The sequence below is a fragment of the Marmota monax genome, unplaced genomic scaffold (assembly GCF_021218885.2).
Source record: "Marmota monax isolate L192 unplaced genomic scaffold, Marmota_monax_Labrador192_F-V1.1 WCK01_AAM20220418_F8-fsc00014, whole genome shotgun sequence".
Classification (NCBI taxonomy): domain Eukaryota; kingdom Metazoa; phylum Chordata; class Mammalia; order Rodentia; family Sciuridae; genus Marmota; species Marmota monax.
In genome coordinates this window covers 16552769-16573605 of record NW_026695222.1, presented here as the reverse complement: position 1 = coordinate 16573605, position 20837 = coordinate 16552769, and the positions used below count along the sequence as shown (strand labels likewise).

General features: G+C 38.1%; 1 protein-coding gene across 2 annotated transcripts in view; it reads right to left on the bottom strand.

Moving 5' to 3' along the window:
• The window catches only part of Phf20 (PHD finger protein 20), a 127836-nt gene that overhangs the window by 88668 nt on the left and 18331 nt on the right, over positions 1-20837 (bottom strand). For both annotated transcript variants that reach the window (XM_046432940.2, XM_046432942.2), the window contains exon 2: positions 14678-14792. In XM_046432940.2, coding sequence (XP_046288896.1) covers positions 14678-14760 — 83 coding nt within the window. In that variant the 5' untranslated portion in view covers positions 14761-14792. The remainder of the gene's footprint in view (positions 1-14677; positions 14793-20837) is intronic.

Below are 20837 nucleotides of genomic sequence, written 5' to 3'. Positions count from 1 at the left end.
ATGGTTACAGAGGGGTACACATGTGTAAAAGTTTATCCATAAAGCTTTGCTCTTTAAGATTTTTATATTTTATGATAAATTATATATCAATAAAGCATTTTTTGTTTTGTTTTGTTTTTTGGTACTAGAGCTTGAATCCAGGGATAATTTATTATTTTGAGACAGAGTCTCATTAACTTTCTCAGGTTGACTTCGGATCTTCCTGCTTCCTCAGGCGTCAAAAATCAATGGGATTGTAGGTGTATGACACCACACTAGGTTCAATAAAGTCTTTTTAAAATAAAATCCAAATGTAATACATGCCTATAATCCAGCAATCTGAGAGACTAAGGCAGGAGGATCAGAAGTTTGAGGCCAGCCTGGCCAACCTAGCAAGACACTGTCTCAAAAAGGAAAGCAAGGCCAGGGCTAGTGGTGAATATCTGCAATCCCAATTACTTAAGAGGCTGAGGCAGGAGGATCATAAATATGAGGCCAGCCTGGGCAACTTAACCAAACCCTGTTTCAAAATAAAAGGGATAGGAGCCAAGTGCAGTGGCACACATCTGAAATCCCGGTGACTAGGGAAGCTAAGGCAAAAAAGATTACAAATTTCAGGCCAGCCTCAGCAATGTAGGAAGACCCTGTCTCAAAATAAAAAATAAAAAGGACTGGAAATATAATATAGTTCAAAAGTATAGCAACCTTGGGTTCAATCTCCAGTACCAAAATAAATTAAATAATTAAATTTAAAAAGGCTGAGACAAGCCAGACATGGAGGTGCAGGCATATAATACCTGCTATTAAGGAGGCTGAGACAAGAGGATCAGTTTGAAGTCAGTTTTGGAAATTTCATAAGATTCTGTCTCAAAATAAAGAGCTGGGGATATAGCACAGTGGTAGAGTGCCCTTGGGTTCAATCCCTAGTATCAACAACAACAAAAAGTCATAGAAGCCAACTGAAAGATCTTCCAAAGGAACAATATGAGCAACAAAATAAAGTAATACTAGAATATAAACCAAAGCATAAAACAAATATCTGAGTACATATTAATATAAATAAATTAATGGGGAAAATTTTTAAATTAAAAACAACCAGAAGAGAAATTTTAAAAACAAAAATAAATACATATACATACATATGGAAGTGGAGGAGAAAATCTCCTGTTCAAATAATATATATAAATATCCTCCCTGAAGATGGATCAAAACATTCCACTTTATAGTGTGGGCCACATATGGTGATTTCCAAAATGTGTGGGAAGCAGGACAAGAAGTAACTTTACAGAGAAGAAACTAATAAACACTCCTCAGCCAGATGACCAACATGAATATCACATGATAAATCACATATATAATAAGTACTTTAGATAAGATGTGATTACATTGGCACTTTATATCTGTGGTCTTCCTCAAACCCCCAATCTAATCTCATCTAGCAACAAATGAGTAACTTGGCTACAAAAGTCATATTTGTGAAACATTCTGAAATTCCCACACATGAAATTAACTGTTCTCCCCCAGGGGTTTTTATGCTTACTTCATACAGAGTAAATACCCCCTCATGATATAATTAATTTCAGGAACTTTATTTTCTATTCTAGATGCAAGACTCAGCATGGTATCAAGGCCAGACACTGAACAGGATTTGATGGCACACGCCTGTAATCTCAGGTATTTGGGAAGTTGAGACAGGAGGATGGTAAATTAGAGGCCAGCCTGGGCAATTTAGGGAGACCCTGTCTCAAAATAAAATAAAGGGCTGATGGTATAGCTCAGCAGCTGAGTTTAGCATGTGCAAAGGCCAGGGTTCAATTGCCAGAACCAAAATAAACAGAACAGAGAAAAAAGATAAAAGAAAAAAACAAAACCTAGCATGCTTAGAAACCAGACCACCTGTATTTAAATTCCAAATTTAGCCAGGCATAGTGGCACATGCCTATAATTCCAGCAGCTTGGGAGACTGGGACAAGAGGAAAGAGGATTGAAATTTCACTGGCCAGGGGCTATAGCTCCACGGCAGAACGCTTGTTTGCTAGCACCACATAAAAATAAACAAATAAAATAAAGGCATGCTGTCCATCTACAAATACAAAAAAAAAAAGAAAGAAAGTTCACGACCAGTGTTGGCTAAACTTAGCAAGACCCTGTCTCAAAAAAAAAAAAAAAAAAAAAAGGACTGGGGATGTAACTCAAAGTAAAGAGCACCTGGGTTCAATATCAAGTATCAAAAAAAATTATTAATTAAATCCCAAATTCACCACTTACTAGGCTGTGTAACTTTAGGAAACTTACTTAATTACTGTTTCCTCATATATAAAATGGGAATAATAGAACTACCCAATTTATAGTGTTGTGAGGTGTTCCATGAAAAGCCTGGCCTGGTACAAAGTAAATCACTCAATAAAGGTGAATCATTTGCAAAGACAGAAGCAATGAAAACATACAATTAAGAACCCTTGGCCAGGGCTGGGGATATAGCTCAGTTGGTAGAGTGCTTACCTCACAAGATGCATAAGGCCAGTACCAAAAACAAACAAACAAACAAACAAACAAACAAACAAACAAAAAACCCTTGGCCAGGGCTGGGATTGTTTGTGGCTCAGTAGTATAGTGCTTGCTGAGCATGCCTGAGGCACTAGGTTCAATCCCCAACACCACATTTAAAAATAAATAAATAAATAATCTAAATAAACAAAATATTGTGACCATCTATAACTTTAGAAAAAATTTTTAAAAAAGAACCATTGGCCATAAATGCTACAGCCAAAACCAAATACCCTAATCATCTCCAAACTTTCTGAAGGACTTTTGTAATTTTTCTTCATTCCATGGTACTCAATGGAATGCCTGACTCACAGCAGACATTCCAATTCTTGTTAGTGGAAAACTCAGAAAAGAAAGATTACTTTAAAAAAAAAAAAAAGTATGAGTTTGTCGTGATGAACCCAGATACTATGCATAACTATAAAAGCCATATAAAAAGAAAGAAAAGAAGGAAGTGAGGAAGACTACTATCAAGGCTGAGACTAAAGACTACTAAGGAAGTCGAGACAGGAGGATTGGAATTTTGAGAACAGCCTGCACAACTCAGTGAAAATCAGTCTCAAAATGAAAAGGGTAGGCAGGGCACAGTGGCATGAGCCTGTAATCCCATAAAATCCCATAGGCTAAAGCAGGAGGATCCTGAGTTCAAAGTCAGCCTCAGCAATTTAGCAAGACCCTAAGCAACTCAAAGAGACCCTGTCTCTAAAGAAAATATCTTTAAAAATGGCTGGGGCGGGCTGGGGATGTGGCTCAAGAGGTAGCGCGCTCGCCTGGCATGCGGCAGCCCAGGTTCGATCCTCAGCACCACATACAACAAAGATGTTGTGTCCACCAAAAACTAAAATAAATATTAAAAATTCTCTCTCTCTCTCTCTCTCTCTCTCTCTCTCTAAAAAAATTTTTTAAAAAATGGCTGGGGATGAGGCTAGGGTTGTGGCTCAGTGGTAGAGCACTTGCCCTGCATATCTGAGGCACTGGGCTCAATTCTCAGCACCGCATATAAATAAATGAATAAAATAAAGGTCTGTCAACAACTAAAAAATAAAAAATAAAAAAAATGGCTGGGGATGTGGCTCAGTGGTCAAACAACCCTGGGTTCAATCCCTGGTACCAAAAAAACAAAGGATCAGGGAATCTAAGTGGTAGAGCACCCTGGATTCAACAGGAAACAAAAGAGGGAGGAAGGAAAAAAGAAACAAAGCAAAACAGAGAGCTAAAAAAGTTTTTTTTTAGGCCAGGCGCAGTGTCTGGGGAGGCTGAGACAGGAGGATCACAAGTTCAAAGCCAGACTTAGCATCAGTGAGGCACTAAGTAACTCAGTGAGACTCTGTCTCTAATAATATACAAAAATTGGGCTGGGGATGTGGCTCAGTGGTTGAGTGCCCCTGAGTTCAATCCCTGGTACCCCAAAAAAAATAAATAAATAAAGATCCAAAACTCAGATTTTTAAACCCTTTGTACATGAAATGGATGGAAACTATGATCAACATAAATGGAAATGTACCAAAGGACCAGGAAAGCAATAGACAGAAGGAGTTTTTCACTGTATTCATAGTAAGCACATGCAAGGCCAGCCTACAGCTTAGGACAGATGGTGTGCTCCTGACAGATGACAAAAAGAAGGCGGAAGGCACAGGCGGGGCAAGCAGTTTATATTCTATCCATGAAGAATCTTTACTGGGAAACTGCAGCCTGTCATGTGTTAGCATTTCATACATACAACTCTGGACATGAGCAGGGCAGGCAGGATTACCCACACTACTCAGAAGGGAATGGACATGAAAGCTTACCCACAAGAGGAAGCTCCAAATTTAGAACATGGATCCTTATCCATATTCCACAGCCTGCTTGATGAGATGACATGAGAAAAACTGCCTGGTGAACTAACAACCTCTACAGAAAATATAAATCTGTTTGGCTTGTTTGCAGTGCTGGAAATGAACCCAACTCATGCCCACTCTACCATGGAGCTACATCTCCACACCCTAAATATTTTATTTTTAATTTTTATTTTTTGGTACTTGGGATTGAACCTAGGTTGCTTTACCACTGAACCATGTCCATAGTCCTTTTTATTTTTTGTTTTGAGACAGGGTTTTGCTAAGTTGTTGAGGGTCTGACTAAATTACTAAGGCTGGATTCAAACTTAGAATCCTCCTGCCTCAGTCTCCTAAATCACTGGGATTACAGGTGTGTACAGGTGTGTGCCACTATGCTTAACATCCTTTTCTTTTCTTTTTTTTTTTTTGTGTGTGTATGTATGTGTGTATGTGTGTGCTGAGAACTGAACCCAGTGTCTGAAGCATTCTATGTGCTCTAGCATTGAGTAACAACCCTCACCTCAAGTGAGTATTTCTGTCAGAGATTAAATGAGACAGCCAATGTAAAGCAATTAACATCATATCTGACACAGCAAATCTTGAGGTGTGTTAGCTGTCATTGCCATTATTATTTTAACAGAAATATAGTATTGCAGCATATAAAGGTGAGAGGAAAAACTAGGCTTCTGTATAAGCAATGCAAACAAAATAACTCAAAGATATAGTTCTATTATAAATATGAAGTATAAATCCAGAGACCCACACACCCACTCTAAGCAACATTTGCTTTCCATGAAACCCACCCCTTAGTAGTGGGAATTGAACCCAGGAGCACTCTACCACTAAGCTATATCCCCAGCCCTTTTTAAAATTTTATAATAATTTTTACATTGAGTTAGAGTCTTGCTAAATTGTTGGAGCTGGCCTCGAACTTGAAACCCTCTTACCTCAGCCACCCCAGGCACTGGGATTATAGGCAAGTCCCTGGGATTACAGTCCTGCACCACTGCCCTATCACTTTCCATGTATTTCTGTCACATGGGTTTTGAAAAATATAACCATTTTTATGTTTGGGTTCTCGGTTTTGTTTTTGTTTTTGTTTTTGCAACTAGCAACAAATCTAAAAAATAGGGAACAGCAGAAAAAATACCATCAGGACAAGAAATGGGAGGCATGTCTGGTGACATGACATCAGAGTCAGATGAACAGGGGTTCAAATCCTAGCTCTACCACCCACCAGCTCTATAATTTGCAATGAGGGACTTTTACCTCTGTGAACCTCAGTTTCTTCCCTCATTTGTAATTGGAAACAATAAACAACCATGTAGCTTGTTGAGAAGATTTAATAGATAAAGCTATTCATGGAGAGTCAGACATAGAACTATCAATAAATAGTAGGTCCTTTATATAATAGCTATCTAATTCTGCAATAGTAAAAACATTTACTATTTGGGATATAGCTCTGTAGATCAGTATAGATCAGTGCAAGGTCCTGGGTTCAATCCCCAGCACTGAAAGAAAGAAAAAAAAAATCTCTGGGTTGGGGGTAAAACTTAGCGCTAGAGTTCATGCCTAACATGTGCAAGGCTATGGGTTCTGAGACCCAGTGAATAAAACAGATAGCACACCTGTGCCTGACTCAAAAATACACCTATCACATTCTCATCTATAGCTTAGTAACCAGACCCAGCCACAAATCCATCAGAACCTAGTGCCATTACCACACTTTCCCAGGGTCAGGACCCAGCTAATGACTGAAAGAACAGGCATCTCTCTTCTTGGAAGATGGGACTCTTCTGACAGAAACTTTGGCTTGAGAATTCCATATATGCTCTGCCAAAACTTTCTCATGTTAAACAGAAATTACAGGGGACCACTGTTTTGAATTAATTCTTGCATTAGGCCCCAACAGGCCAGGCTAAAAATTGAAATAGAATCACAACTTCACTTTGCCAAGTTGAAAATAAGAAATCAAGATTGGATTTCTTATCAAATTTATCAAATAGTTCAATTTCAACAGACATGAAAATGAAATTCTTTATGCCATAATACTCAGACAGAACAGGTAATCTGAAGTAACAATATTAGCCAGTTATTGTTCTATTATTCTGTCTACCTGCACTGCCTTAAAAGGAAATCAGCTGAAATGACCAATCTGCTTTTTGCTTTTGCTTTCTTCAAAACTTCTCTGCCTACAAAAGTAACTCTTTTAACCTGTCCTTCAGAACACTTTTGACTATTTTATGGAATGAAGTATTGCTGGTTCTAAATTTTTTGTTTGTTTGTTTTGTTTTGTTTTTTATGGTGCTGGGAACTGAATCCAGGGCCTTGTGCGTTCGAGCCAAGCACTCTACCAACTGAGCTATATTCCAGTCCTTTTTTTGTTTTTGTTTTGTTTTGTTTTTTTAGGCTTTTGATGTTGTTGTTTTTAGATAGGGTGTCCCTAAGTCACCCAGGCCAGTCTCTAAATCGTGGGCTCAAGTAATCCTCAAGCCTCTCACCCTCTGAAGCATCTGGGACTACATGTTTGTAGGTTGAGGCAGAAGGATTGCATATTTGTTCAAGGCCAACTGGGCAACTTAGACCTTGTCTCAAAATAAAAAAGCCTAGAGATGTAGCTCATTGCTTGCCTCGCATTGTACGAAGTCCCTAGTTCAACCCAAAGAAAAAAAATTTTAAAGGATGAAAAATATTTAAATTAAACTGTTATAATTTTGTCCTTTCATATACATTACTGAACTGTAGTCTAAGACTTTTCCTATCTTCCTACTCTATATATCCTCTATGGGGTAGGATTTGGAAGGCAGTCTGAAATCTTTCCTATCCTCTTCTAACCCTCTTCCCATTTCCCCCAATCAATTTTCCCCAATTATTACTCTATTGCTTTAATTTTTTTTTTTTTAATTTTGTGGTACCAGGATTGAACCCAGGTGTACTGCTGCTGAGCTATGTCCCCAGTCCTTTTTTCATTTATTTTAAGACAGGGTCTTGGGCTGTGGTCATGGTTCAGTGGCAGAGCACTCACTTGGCCCGTGTGAGGCACTGGTTTCGATCCTCAGCACCACATAACAATAAAAAAATAAAATTTTTTAAGATTAAAAAACAAAACAAAAAAAGGGTCTCAGGACACTGCTTAAGCAGACCTCAAACTTGTGATCCTCCTACTTTACTGTCCAGAGTTGCTGGGAATACATAGGGTTATTTGTTTTACTTCTTAGAAAACAATCTAACACACTATCCCTCACTGGCCTTGCACTCTAGTGGAGAAACATTGATGAATAAACAAAATAATCAAATCAAATATTACAGGTTGGCAAAGGTATACATGAGAGAATTATTTAGGGGGTTAAAATTGTTTTGTATCCTATTAGTGGAATTGCAGACAAGAAACTATACATAGGCTGGGTATAGCGGTGCATGCCTGTCACACCAGCAACACTGGAGGGCTGAGGCAGAAAGAACAAAAGCTCAAGGCCAACCTAGGCAACTAAGGAAGACTGCCTCAAAATAAAAAATAAAAAGGACTGGGGATGTAGTTCAGTGGTAAAGGATCCCTGGGTTCAATCCCCATTACCCAGAACTGAAGGAAGGAAGGAAGAAAGGATACTTTTTAAATCAATTTATTTGGGTAGGGTGGTACTGGGAATGGAACCCAAAGGCAAATTTTACCACTGAGCCACATCCCCAGTCCTTTTTATTTTATTTTTTTAATTTTTTTTAGTTGTTGATAGACCTTGATTTTATTTATTTACATAAATAAAGAATTAAACCCAGTGCCTTACACATGTTACGCAAGCGATCTACCACTGAGCTACAATCCCAGCTCCTCAGTCCTTTTAATTTTTTATTTTGAAACAGCGTCTCATTAAGTTGATGAGAGTCTCATGAAGTTGCTGAGGCTAGTCTCCAACTTGTGATCTTCCTGCCTCAGCATACTCATTTGCTGGGACTACAGGCATGTACCATTGTACCTGGCCCAAAAGAAAAAAATCTTAACATTCATTCAGTATATTTGTTAGTAATTTGTTATTATAACTTTGAAACTATTTCATGAAAAATGTAGAATATAAAAATAGGTAAAAGCATGAATAAGAACAAAAATTTGAGCAGGAGTTGTGGCTTAGAGGTAGAGCACTCACTTAGCACGTGTGAGGCCCTGGGTTTGATCCTCAGCACCACATATAAATAAATAAAATAAAGGTATTGTGTCCACCTACAACTAAAAAAAAAAAAAGAAAGAAAGAAAGAAAAAATTTTCAGTGTTAAGAGTAAAGAAAGAGGGCTGGGGATATGGCTCAAGCGGTAGCGTGCTCGCCTGGCATGCATGCGGCCAGGGTTTGATCCTCAGCACCACATACAAACAAAGATGTTGTGCCCGCTGAGAACTAAAAAATAAATATTAAAAAATTTTCTCTCTGTCTCTCTTAAAAAAAAAAAAAGAGTAAAGAAAGGCAGCAGGACATGGTGGCATATGCCTGTATCCCAGTAGGTTGGGAGGCTGAGACAGGAGGATTGCAAGTTCAAAGCCAGCCTCAACAAAATCGAGACGCTAAGCCACTCAGTGGGACCCTATCTCTAAATAAAATACAAAATAGGGCTGGGGATGTGACTCAGTGGTTGAGCGTCCTTGAGTTCAACTCCTGGTACATCACTACCCCCCAAGAAAAAATGAGTAGACAAAGACAAAAATAAAAATACATAAATTCCTGGCAACCTCAATAAAGCTAAAGATACATATATAAACATACATATCTTGTATATATGTATGTAAATATCTTGTATATATGTATATATGTATGCAAATGTTAAAATATCAAATTTAAATTGAAGATATTAAAATGAACTCATAGTTTTTCAAAAAATCTGATTCTTAGCTCCATCCACTGAAAGGGGCTTAAAGTGACACCCAGTGCCCAGAGTTTAATTTCTAAATACATCCCTCGGCATCCAGGGATGATTGATTTCAGGATCCCACTGATCCCAAAATACGTACATACTAAAGTCTGTTTTCAAGTTCCTTATATAAAAATGATATAGTATTTGCATATAATACACACACACACACATCCTCTGTATTATCCTCTCCTCTCCTATACTTTGAATCTTCTAGATTTCTTATAAAACGAACCTAACATAAATGCTATGTAAATAAGTTTTATACTGTACTGTTTGGGGAATAAAGACAAGAAAAAAGTCTCTACATGGTCAGTACAGATGCTTTTTTTTTTTTTCCCCAGATACTTTCAACCAAGACTGGCTGAATTCAAAGATATGAAACCCATGGATACAAAGGGCCAAAAGTACTATTTCCTAACAAAAGGAACCAGACTCTCTTGGGGGAACTTGCTGAATCTAGGGTCAGGGACATAAAAAGTGGAAGATATGCCTGGGGCTTCTAGGAGTGCCAGAAAAGATAATTCTCAAGGATGAACATGACTATGTAAAAAAAAAAAAAACAAAGGAGCTGATTTATAAAACTTCCCATTGCCCAAATATGGGATAATTTTAGAACTAAAAACAATGAATAGCCAGGAACAAAGACATGCACCCATAATTTCAGTGTCTTAAGAAGCTGATAATGGATGATCACAAGTTTAAAGTCAGCCTCAGAGACTTAGTGAGACCCTGTCTCAAAATACAAAATAAAAAGAACTGGGGATGTAGTTTATTTGTAGATTATCCCTGGGTTCAATCCCCAGTATGGAACAAAAATGAAAGGAAGAGATGTGTCGTCTTCTTCTTCTTCTTCTTCTTTTTTTTTTTTTTTTTGGTAGTTGTGGATGGACAGCATGCCTTTATTTTATTTGTTTATTTTTATGTGGTGCTAAGGATCGAACCCAGTACCTCACACTGAGAAGAATCTTCCTAGAAAAGAACATCAACTATTGAAACATAGACAGGAGACCAAGTTCAATGCCCAGCACAAAAACAAAGAAAAAGAATTACAGGAGAAAAATCACGATTTTCCCACCTCCAGTTTAACAACTTATTAAGGAAAGGATCATCAAATGATATTAAAATCTTTAGGAAGATGATTGTGGGGTAACAGTATATTAACATGCACCAAACATACCTTCAGGTTATTTTCTACTTGCACAAGGAAAAAATACCTTTATAATGGTGAGAGATGGTGGTCATTACCTTATCCAAGTAATACACAGAACAGTGGGTCTATCTAGTTTCGTGTCCCCTAATGTGACATAATATGAAACACATGGAATTACTATTGAGTCATTCTATTTAAAAAAAAAAGAAAGTCAGAGCTGGGGATATAGCTCAGTTGGTAGAGTGCTTGCCTCACATGCACAAGGCCCTGAGTTCAATCCCCAACACCACCAGAAAAACCCAAAAAGTTTACTCTGAAGTCAAGGCCTCACTTCCAGTTTATAGGAAATATAAGAGAATACAGGAAACAACTAGGAGCCCTGGTGCACATTATAATTCCAGCAGCTCAGGATTTCAAGTTCAAGATTAGCCTCTTTAACTCAGCAAAGTCTTAAGCAATTTAGGGAAACCTTATCTCAAATTGAAAAATAAAAAGGGCTAGGGATGATGTGGCTCAGTGGTTAAGCACTCCTGGGTTTGATCCTAGTACAAATAAATAAATAATAGCAAAAAGGACTGGGGATCAAAAAAAGAAACAAACAAACCCATCATGATAAAACAATGTAACCAACTAGGAATGTGGAACATTCTACAAAACAGCTGTCCAGAACCCGTAAAATTTACTAATGCCATGAAGCAGGGAAAAGAATAATCATGGAGCTGGCTCTGGAGCTCAGCAGTAGCGCACTTGCCTGGCATGTGGTGAGGCACTGAATTCAAGTCTCAGCACCACGTATAAATAATAAATAAATAAGGGTCTATCAACAACTTAAATAGTAAAAAAAAAAAAAAAGAATAATCATGGATGAAAGCAACTAAAAAGACAAAAAAATACATGTAATATGTGAACCTTGTTTGGATCCTGGTTTGGAAAAAAAAAGTTGTAAGAGACATTCTTTACCAGGAGAATCTGAATACGGTCTGGATATTATAAGAAAACTGACAAGAACATTAAGACCAACCACTGTGTGACACTGAGCAAATGATTTCATCTTTCTCAGTTTTTTTCTTACTATTAAAAATAGATTCACAGCCAGATGTGGTGGCTCTCACCTGTGATCCCAGCTACTCAAAAGACTGGATCTAAGGTTTGAGACCACCTAGCAAGCTCCTGTCTCAAAATAAAATAAAAGGGCTGGGGATGTGGCTCAGTGGTCAAGTGCCACTGAGTTCAATCCCCAGTACCAAAAAAAAAAAAAAAAGAAAAAAGAAATAAAATAAAATAAAAAAGAGTGGGGATGGGGGCTGGAGTTGTGGCTCAGTGGTAGAGTGCTTGCCTAGCACATGTGAGGCCCTGGATTCGATCCGTAGCACCACATTAAAAATTTTAAAAAATAATAAAATAAATTTATTGTGTCCAATTACAATTAAAAAATAAATATATAAAAAAAAAGGATGGGGTTGGGGATTTAGCTCAGTGGCAGAGCGCTTGCCTAGCACGCGCAAGGCCCTGGGTTCGGTCCTCAGCCCTGTAAAAAAAAAAAACAAAAAGGTATAAAAAAAATAAAAATAAAAAAGGAGTGGGGATGTAGCTCAGTGGTAGAGCTCTTCACTACCATGCATGGGGTCCTGGGACAATCTCCCTGTACTGTAATAAATAAGTAAATACTATATAAAATATATTTAAAAACTGAGATTCATAATAGTATCCATACTTCATAGGACAGTTAACTAGAAGATAAAGTGAACAATCCAGAAAGTTCATGACAACAAGCATTCAATAAATGTTAGTTATTAGCCAGACATGGTGACACATGTCCATGTTCCCAGCAACTGCAGAGGCTAAGGTAGGAGAATTACAAATTTGAGGCCAACATCTGCATCTAAGTGGAACCCTGTCTCAAAATAAAAAAAACAAAGCCGAGTGCAGTGGCACTGTAATCCCACAGACTAGGAAGCTCAGGCAAGACAATCCTGAGTTCAAGGCTAGCCTCAGCAACTTAGGCCCTAAGCAACTTAGCAAGACCCTGTCTTAATTTTTTTTGTTTGTTTGTTTGTTTGTTACCAGAAATTGAGCCCACAGGCACTTAACCACTGAGTCACATTCCCAACCCTTTTTTATATTTTTATTTAGAGATAGGGTCTTTCTAAATTCCTGAAGCTGGCTTTGAGGCTACTGCCTCAGCCTCCAAGCAGCTGGTATTGTAGGCATGAAGGCATGCGACACTGCACCTGGCTACTGTCTCAAATTTTGGAGGGAAAAAAAAAAAGGGGGGGGGGGGATTGCTGGGGATATAGCTTAGTGGTAAAGTGCCCCTGGGTTTAATCTCCTCTTCCAATAAATAAATAAATGTGTATTATTTATTCTTAAAACTTGGCCATGATATCTTCATTTCTATATTAAAAATATGGTTAGGGAAAAAAGTAATGGCTGCAAATCAGGATTACAATGCCTCTAATCCCAGTTACTTAGGAGACTGAGGCAGGAGGAACAAAAATTCCAGGCCAACCAAAGCAATTTAGCAAGACCCTGTCTCAAAATTTAAAAAAAACTAAAAAAGGCTGGTGATATAACTTGGTAATAGAGCACCACTGGGTTCAATCCCAATACCCTAAAAAAGTTAACACTACAGAAAAGAAACAAAAAGTCTAATTTTTTTTAAAACTCAAAATGATTACATTATCAGTGGATACCGTTACAGCTCTAGCTTTTTCTTTGCAGTACCCATGCTATGTAAGCACTCTTGCCCTTGGATGCATATATAGTAAAATGGTAAAAATTTAGAACAGAAACTTCAGAATGACCGTTGCCTCTGGGAACAAAGGATGGAAATTGGGAAAGATACAAAAATGTTTTTCCATGATATCAGAAATGCTTTGAAATCCAATTAAACAAAAATATTCACATTTATTGCTTTTTTAGATTTGTTTTAAGATACTGGGGATTGAATTTTTGAAATTTGAAAAATTGAAAATTTCAGGGCCTCGAAAATGCTAGGCAAGTGCTCTATCTCTAAGCTCCATTCCCAGTCCAAAATTTATTTAGTCTGAGTAAAAAATACAGGTTATTTTGTGATTAGCTGTACTTTATTTTTTCTGTATTTTTATTTTTCCCAAATAAGACTTTTTTTTCTTCTCTTGATTCTCTACCACCAAAAACTGCATTTAAAAAACTACTAAAACCCAAGCTGGCTGTGATGGTGCATGCCTGTAATTTCAGCAACTCAGGAGGCTAAGGTAGGAGGATTGCAAGTTCGAAATGAGCCTCAGCAATTTACCGAGGCCCTAAGCAACTTAGCGAGACCCTGTCCCTAGTACCAAAAAAAAAAGAAAAAAAAAAAAAAAACTGAAATCCATAAAAGGAAATAATCATAGATAATGCAAGCAGCCTAAAGATAACCAAGTGTTCAGTGCCTCTAATTTCAATAGCAGAAACAGTTTTCTGCACAGGCCACTTCCCTGCCTCTCTTTCTAGACAGAAGCTAGGAACTGGTTCATCTGTCTTTAAGTTAACTCCCCCAGAAGAGCTAAGCTTTATCTTGTACAAACTCAAAAGGTTTGCATCTGAAACCTCTAACCATACCTTGAGCACTAACAAATAACCAAATTCTAGGATATCCTTAACCACAACAATCACTTTAATTTTTAAGACCTTTTCCCATTTATTCTATTATTTGATTCTCATAATAGTCCCATGAGGCCAATATTATCAGTACCTACATTTACAGATGACACCAGTGTACAACGTAAATAGCAGCCGGTGGTCAAAAGTCAATAACACAGTTAGGATGGCAACTCCTCAGCTTCTGAACTGAATCACCCTAACAGAGCTCCTGTGTGACAGTATTTCAGCCATGTCACATCACACCCAGAAACCAGGAGGGGCTGCACACAACACAAATTTAAATGCTTTTCTTCACTTGTGTCCCTAATCTTTCTCTCTTCTTCCAGACAGGCAGCCAAGAACAAGAGAGTTGCCACTATTAACTATTCTCTTCCAAGCAGCCACTCATGCTTCATTTTCCCTAACTCCTTCAGATAGACAGTCAAAAAGGGGAACCAATATGACCAAGGTGACACAAGATGGCCCCCCTGACACAGGAATCACTACAACAAAGAGAAAGGACATTCTCACCTTCTATACAAGTCTCCTTCCATCTTCCAAGAGTTAAGGAGAATGAAAATACCACATAAAAGCCTAGGCTACCACTCTCTATCAGTGCTGGCAAAAAGCCTTTACTTAAGGGTTTAATTAACAATTAACAACCAAAAAAAGGTAAAAGTACCAGTTTTTTAAACGGTCCCGGGCTTCCAACTGGGCTCCCACTTCAAAGCTGATTCCTCGTCTGTTAGGTGGATGCTTTGTCATTTTCAGTCATCAACAGGGCTGCCTTTATTCTCCTGAAAAAGCCAATTAAATATTTATGAAACTTAGGCAAAGTCTGCCCAGAGTGTAGCACCACTTACTACACATAAAAAAACAAACAGGAATTATTCAAAACACAAAGATCCATGAAACCCTAACAGTGCCCTTTATCATGCCTGCCCTCCTTTCAACACAGGTGTCCCTCCACTGATTCCTCCTCCTCCACCATGCCCATCACATGGTCTCTGGCACTGAGGAATTAGGAAACCTTCCCTCAGCACTGCTTATCAAGGTCTTGCCTACAAGGAGCACCCCTCAGAATGTCACAAAATAATGTTATCATGATTAAAGTCAATCAATTGCTGGCACAGCCAACAAACATTTGCTCAGTGATTATTTAGGGAAATAGTCAAGACCAAGAAACATACACTTCCTGCCCTCAAGAATCCTCCAGTTTAATGGGGGAAAACAAAAATTGACAGTAAACAAAAATAATGGTAAGCTGTAACTGCCATGAAATTTAAGAGTTACAAAGGACATCAACCTCTCCTGACACTGAGACAAGAGCTGGGCATGGTGGCACATGTCTACAGCCCCCACTAATTGGGAGGCTGAGGCAGAAGAATCCAAGTTCCTGTCTCAAAGTAATGAAAAGAGCTGGGGATGTAGCTCAATCTCAAAGTGCCTGTGGGTTCAATTCCTAGTATCAAACACATACCAAAAAAAAAAAAAAAACATGTTGAAGTAGCTATTAAACAACCCATTCCAGCGGGCTGAATCTGGGAAATACAAACACAACTCAAATAGAAGTAGGAATGGTTAACAGTTTAATTAAGGATATTGAAACATAATAAACTGAAGCTATGTGAGCATCAGGGTTTCAAACATATATAGACCCTGAGAAAGGGAGAGTCAGAGGTTTGACAGACTTTCCTTAACACCATCCAGAAAATGATCAAAACTGGACATGTAAGTATAATCCAATCAGTAGGGTAGTCTTCATTTGAGTTTCCCTGAAATGCCACATCAAAACATCTACCTTTTATCTCTGACTTCAGGCATACCAAGTGATATTCTGATTAACAGCCTGCCCGCACAGATCATATAAAAAAGTGATGCCTAACAAGAAAGGCAGAGTGGAACCGAATGCTCAGTGAGCTGCAAGGCCCAGCCCCCATCAGAGGTAATGTAATTTAATGTAATGGGGGTCAAATGCCTGGCCTTGAATTCACAGCTCCACCCCATTTTAGCTGCATGAATTTGTATAAATTACTTAACCTCTATGAATTTGTTTCTTCTCTGTAAAATGGTGAAGGTGATCATAATACTACCCCTCTTCAAGCAGTGGGTGTGGGGATTAAGAGAGTCAATCCATTTAAAGAGCACAATGCTGATAAAGTAAGTAGCCATTTACAACTATTGTCATAAATGAGGATATTAGATTTAAAATAACTTGGCTGAAGCTCAGGGGCTAAGTGACAGGCCCTAGAATAAAGTCCAGATATGCCTGATTTCTGAATTAATTCTGTTTACCACACAATCTCCCGTTGGGGACCTTCCTTTAAAATTCAGGCATGAGGGCCCAGTCTTGTGCTCTTTAAATGGATTGACTCTCTTAATCCTAGCCACTGAGGCTGAGGCAGCTGAGCAACTGAAGGAGACCCGGTCTCAAAAAGTAAAAAGGGCTGGGGAAGTAGCTTAGTTATAAAGCACCCCTGAGTTCAATCTCTAGTACCAAAAAAAAAAAAAAAAAAAAAAATTAAAAATAATAGGCATGAGGGGAAAAGGCAGTAAATGAATGAAGATAAGCAAATTATTCCCAATGGGTTAAAAAAAAAAAGTGACTCTTGAGGTTGAATTGTCAAAAAGTTCTTCACTGTAACTCTGACCCATCTGTTTCAAGTTTCACTCTGGTATCAAACAAAACAAGATGAAACTAATCTGATTTTCTCATCCCATCATCAATCTTCCCTCCACCTCTGTATGGTGGTAGAATTTTCTGTTTGTTTTGTTTTGTTGCTTTTTTTTTGGTGGGTGGGGAGATTCCAGGGATTGAAGTCAGGGACAGGGTTTTGCTAAATTACTTAAAGCCTTGCTAAATTGCTGAGACTGGCTTTGAATTTGAGCTCCTCCTGCCTCAGTCTCCTAAATTGCCCAGGCATGCACCACCAGCAATTTCTTTTTAAATCCCACATTAGGGATGTAGCTCAGTGATAAAGCATTTGCCTAGCATGCATGAGGCCATGGGATTGATCCCCAGCAAAAAAAAAAAAAAAAAAAAAAGTAAAACTGGGTGCTGTAAACAGGACTGTAATCATAGCTATTGGGAATGCTGAGGATCTCAAATCTGAGGCCAGCCTGGGCAATTTAGAGATGCTATTTTTAAAAAAAAAGCCAAGCCCACACTTATGATCCCAGGAATTTAGGAGGCTGAGAAGGAGGATCTTAAAGTCAAACTAGCAATTTAGTGAGAAACACTGTTTCAAAATAAAAAATAAACTGGTGGTTCATGCCTGTAATCCCAATGGCTTGGGGCAAGAGGCAGAAGGATCCAGAGTTCAAAGCCAGCCTCAGTAATTTAGTGAGGAGCTTAATAAATCAGTGAGACCCAAACTGGGCTAGGGATGTAGCTCAGTAGTCGAGTGTCCCCCCCGAATTCAATTTCCCAGTACCAAAAAATAAATAAATAAACAAACAAATAAAAAGAACTAGGGATATAGCTCATTGGTAAAGCACCCCAGAAGTTTGAAAAAAAAATTAAAGATTAGAATTTAAAAAATTAAAAATTAAAGATTAGAATTTTTTAAAAATCTGGGATGGACAGTGTGTTCCCACCTGTAATCCCAGCAGTTTTGGAGGCTGAGGCAGGAGGACTGCGGGATCCAACCCAGCATCAGCAATTTAGCAAGGCCCTAAACAACTAAGCAAAATAAAAAAAAATAAAAAGGGCTGGGGGTGTGGCTCAGTGGTTAAGTGCTCCTGAGTTCAATCCCTGATATTTATAAAAATAAAGGGGAGAGGATCCTGGGGATGTAGCTCAATGGTAAAGAGCCCAACTTCAATTTGTAATACATAAAGAAAAAAAAATTTTTTTTAATTTACAAAAATGGGGGGTTGGGGGACCAAGGATGCAACTCAGTGATAAATCACTTGCCTATAATGCCCAAGGCCCTGGGTTCAATCCCCGGTGCACCACAACAAAATAGAAGCTGAATTAAAAAAAAAAAAAAAAACAATGTCTAAGAAGTATATTTTTACCTTTTGCACTTAGTTGTAAATATAAATCATTTTAACTTATGCGTCCTTCAGGCCTTAGGTTTTCATTCCTAAAACCATGTTCAATATGGACACGAGGGAAATTTCATAAGAGAAAAAAGTCTGATGCAATCTGTATCCACACAGGATTCCACTTTAAAGACTTTGGCAGGACTTCAAATTACTCCTTTACGTTCAAATTTTCCTAAATGAAGAGCCCTAGGCTCCACAAGAGACAGAGAGCCTAGTTTATTTCATTAAATACATATTCAGTCAATGCCCCCAGCATCAATGGTAATGAAAGCATTAAATGTACGTTGCATAGCACAGCTCAAAAGGCATTTCACAAACTATAAACTAGGAGAAAATAAGACAAAAAGCTAACTTCCCTTTTTAATAAAGAATGCAAACAGAAGGAAGACAAAAAAGTCATTTCACTTAAAAATGGACAAAGTTAGAGAAGGCATGGTGGCGCACCCCAAAGTCTCTAATTCCAGCAGCTCAGGAGATTGAGGCAGAAGGATCACCAGTTTAAATCCAGCCTCAGCAACTGTGAGACACTAAGCAACTCAGTGAGACCCTGTCTTTTAAATACAAAATAGGGCTGGGGATGCGACTCAGTGGTAGAGTGCCCCTGAGTTCAATACCCAGTACCCAACCCCCGCAAAAAAAAAGGACAAAGTTTAATAACTGATTATTATGGGGAGGAGGGGAGATACAAAGGTCTGATAAACATGTGATGTTATACCCATATAACCCACCCTAAATTAAAGGAAATGCAAATCAAAACAACATTTTTTCCATTCTCAGATTGCCTAAGATGTAAAAGTATTGTTAACAGGGCTAAGGAGAAAAGAATATGCTTATATATACTTCCACCAAAAAGCATAAACTGGAAAAGCTTTTCTACAGGCAACTTGGCACTACCTACAAAAATGCCAATACTCTTTGACCCAACAACCTCACACTATTAACTTATCTTAGATATACTCCCTCAAAGTCGGCCACATTATTTGTAAAGATGACTAATAAAAAGAGCTTTGCAATGCTGCAGCCAAAATGTTTATCAAAAGGGGCCTCCTTAGGGCTGGGGCTGTAGCTCAGTGGTAAAGTGCTTGCCTCACATGTGTGAAGCACTGGGTTCGAGTCTCAGCACCACATACAAATAAATATATTGTGTGTCTATCTACAACTAATAAAAAAAATTTTAAGTGGGCCTCATTAAAGGAATTGTGGTTCATCTACACAACAGAACATTGTACAGCTTATAAAAGCAATAGTGGCAATCTGTAAATGCTTAGATGAAGATATCTGCAATAACTGTTGTCCAGTAGAAGGACAAAGCTAAAAGGCATATACTTGTGACTAGCTATCCCATTAATATAAATAATCAAATATAGACATAAACAGAGACATTAATCTAGTCCAGCATGTGCACAAAATTACTTCCTAGAAGAAACTGAGAAACTTTTTAAGTAGTTCTGTGAAGGCTGGGGTTGTAGCTCAGTGGTAGAGATTGCCTAACATGTATGGGGCCTTGGGTTCAATTCCCAGGACCACAAAAAAATAAATAAATAAATAGACAGGAACAAAACATGAAAATTTAACTTTGCATTTTTTACTTTTCCATATTGTTAAAAAATTTCTAACCTGGGGCTAGCTAGGGTTGTGGCTCAGCGGTAGAGCACTCGCCTAGCACGTGCGAGGCGCTGGGTTTGATCCTCAGCACCACTAACAATAAATAAAATAAAGATATTGTGTCCAACTACAACTAAAAAAATATTTTTTTAAAAAATTTCTAACCTTATGAATGTACTTTCATTTTATTGTATTTTACTTGTTAGCAGGGATTCTCAGTAGTTAAGTAGCATATGTGAAGCCCCGGGTTTCATACAAGCTAAAAATTACTCTATCACTGAGCTACAACATAGTCCAGGTAGTAAGATTTTAATTTTGGATTACATGTTTATATTTCTTCACAATTTTAAAAAACGTTATTTAAATATGCAAACTTTTAATTTTTTTCTTCACTACTAGAGACTGAAGACAAGGGTGGTAACGCCACTGAGACACATCCCCAGCCCTTTTTTAAATTTTGAGACAGAAGCTAGATAATTGCCCAGGCAGAACTCAAATTTGCAATCCTTCTGCCTCAGCCTCCCAAACTGCTGGATTACAGAGATTCACCACCACATGCCACTTATGTACCCAGATTTTTAAATGCAAATTTCATTTTAATACTATTTTACTGGAATTTCTCAATCACTAGATAAAATAATTAACATTTCAATGGTACAGAAATGAAAACTGAAGTTCAGAGAAGAAATTAAGATACTCAAAGGCTAACAGTTTTCAAGGTCCTCCAAGGCAAGAGAAATCCCTCTTATCAAAAACAGCAGGATTATGGGGGCTGGGGTTGTGGCTCAGCTGTAAAGCGCTTGCCTAGCAAGTGCAAGGCCCTGGGTTCAATCCTCAACACCACATAAATAAATAAATAAGTAAAATAAGGGTATTATGTCCAACTACAACCAAAAAATAAACATTAAAAATTAGGAAGGCACAATGACCCAGGCCTGTAATCCCAGCTACTGGGAGGCTAAGGTAGGAGTATTACCAGTTTGAGGACAGCCTGGACAACATAGTGAGAGCCATGTCAATAAAATGAAAAAATCCAGGCATGGTGGTGCACAACTGTAATCCTGACAACACAGGAAGCTGAGGGAGAAAGATCCTAAATTCAAGGGCAGTCTCAGAAATTTAGTGAAGCCCTTAAGCAATTTACTGAAATCTTGTGTGAAAATAAAAAATAAAAAAGGGCTGGGGGT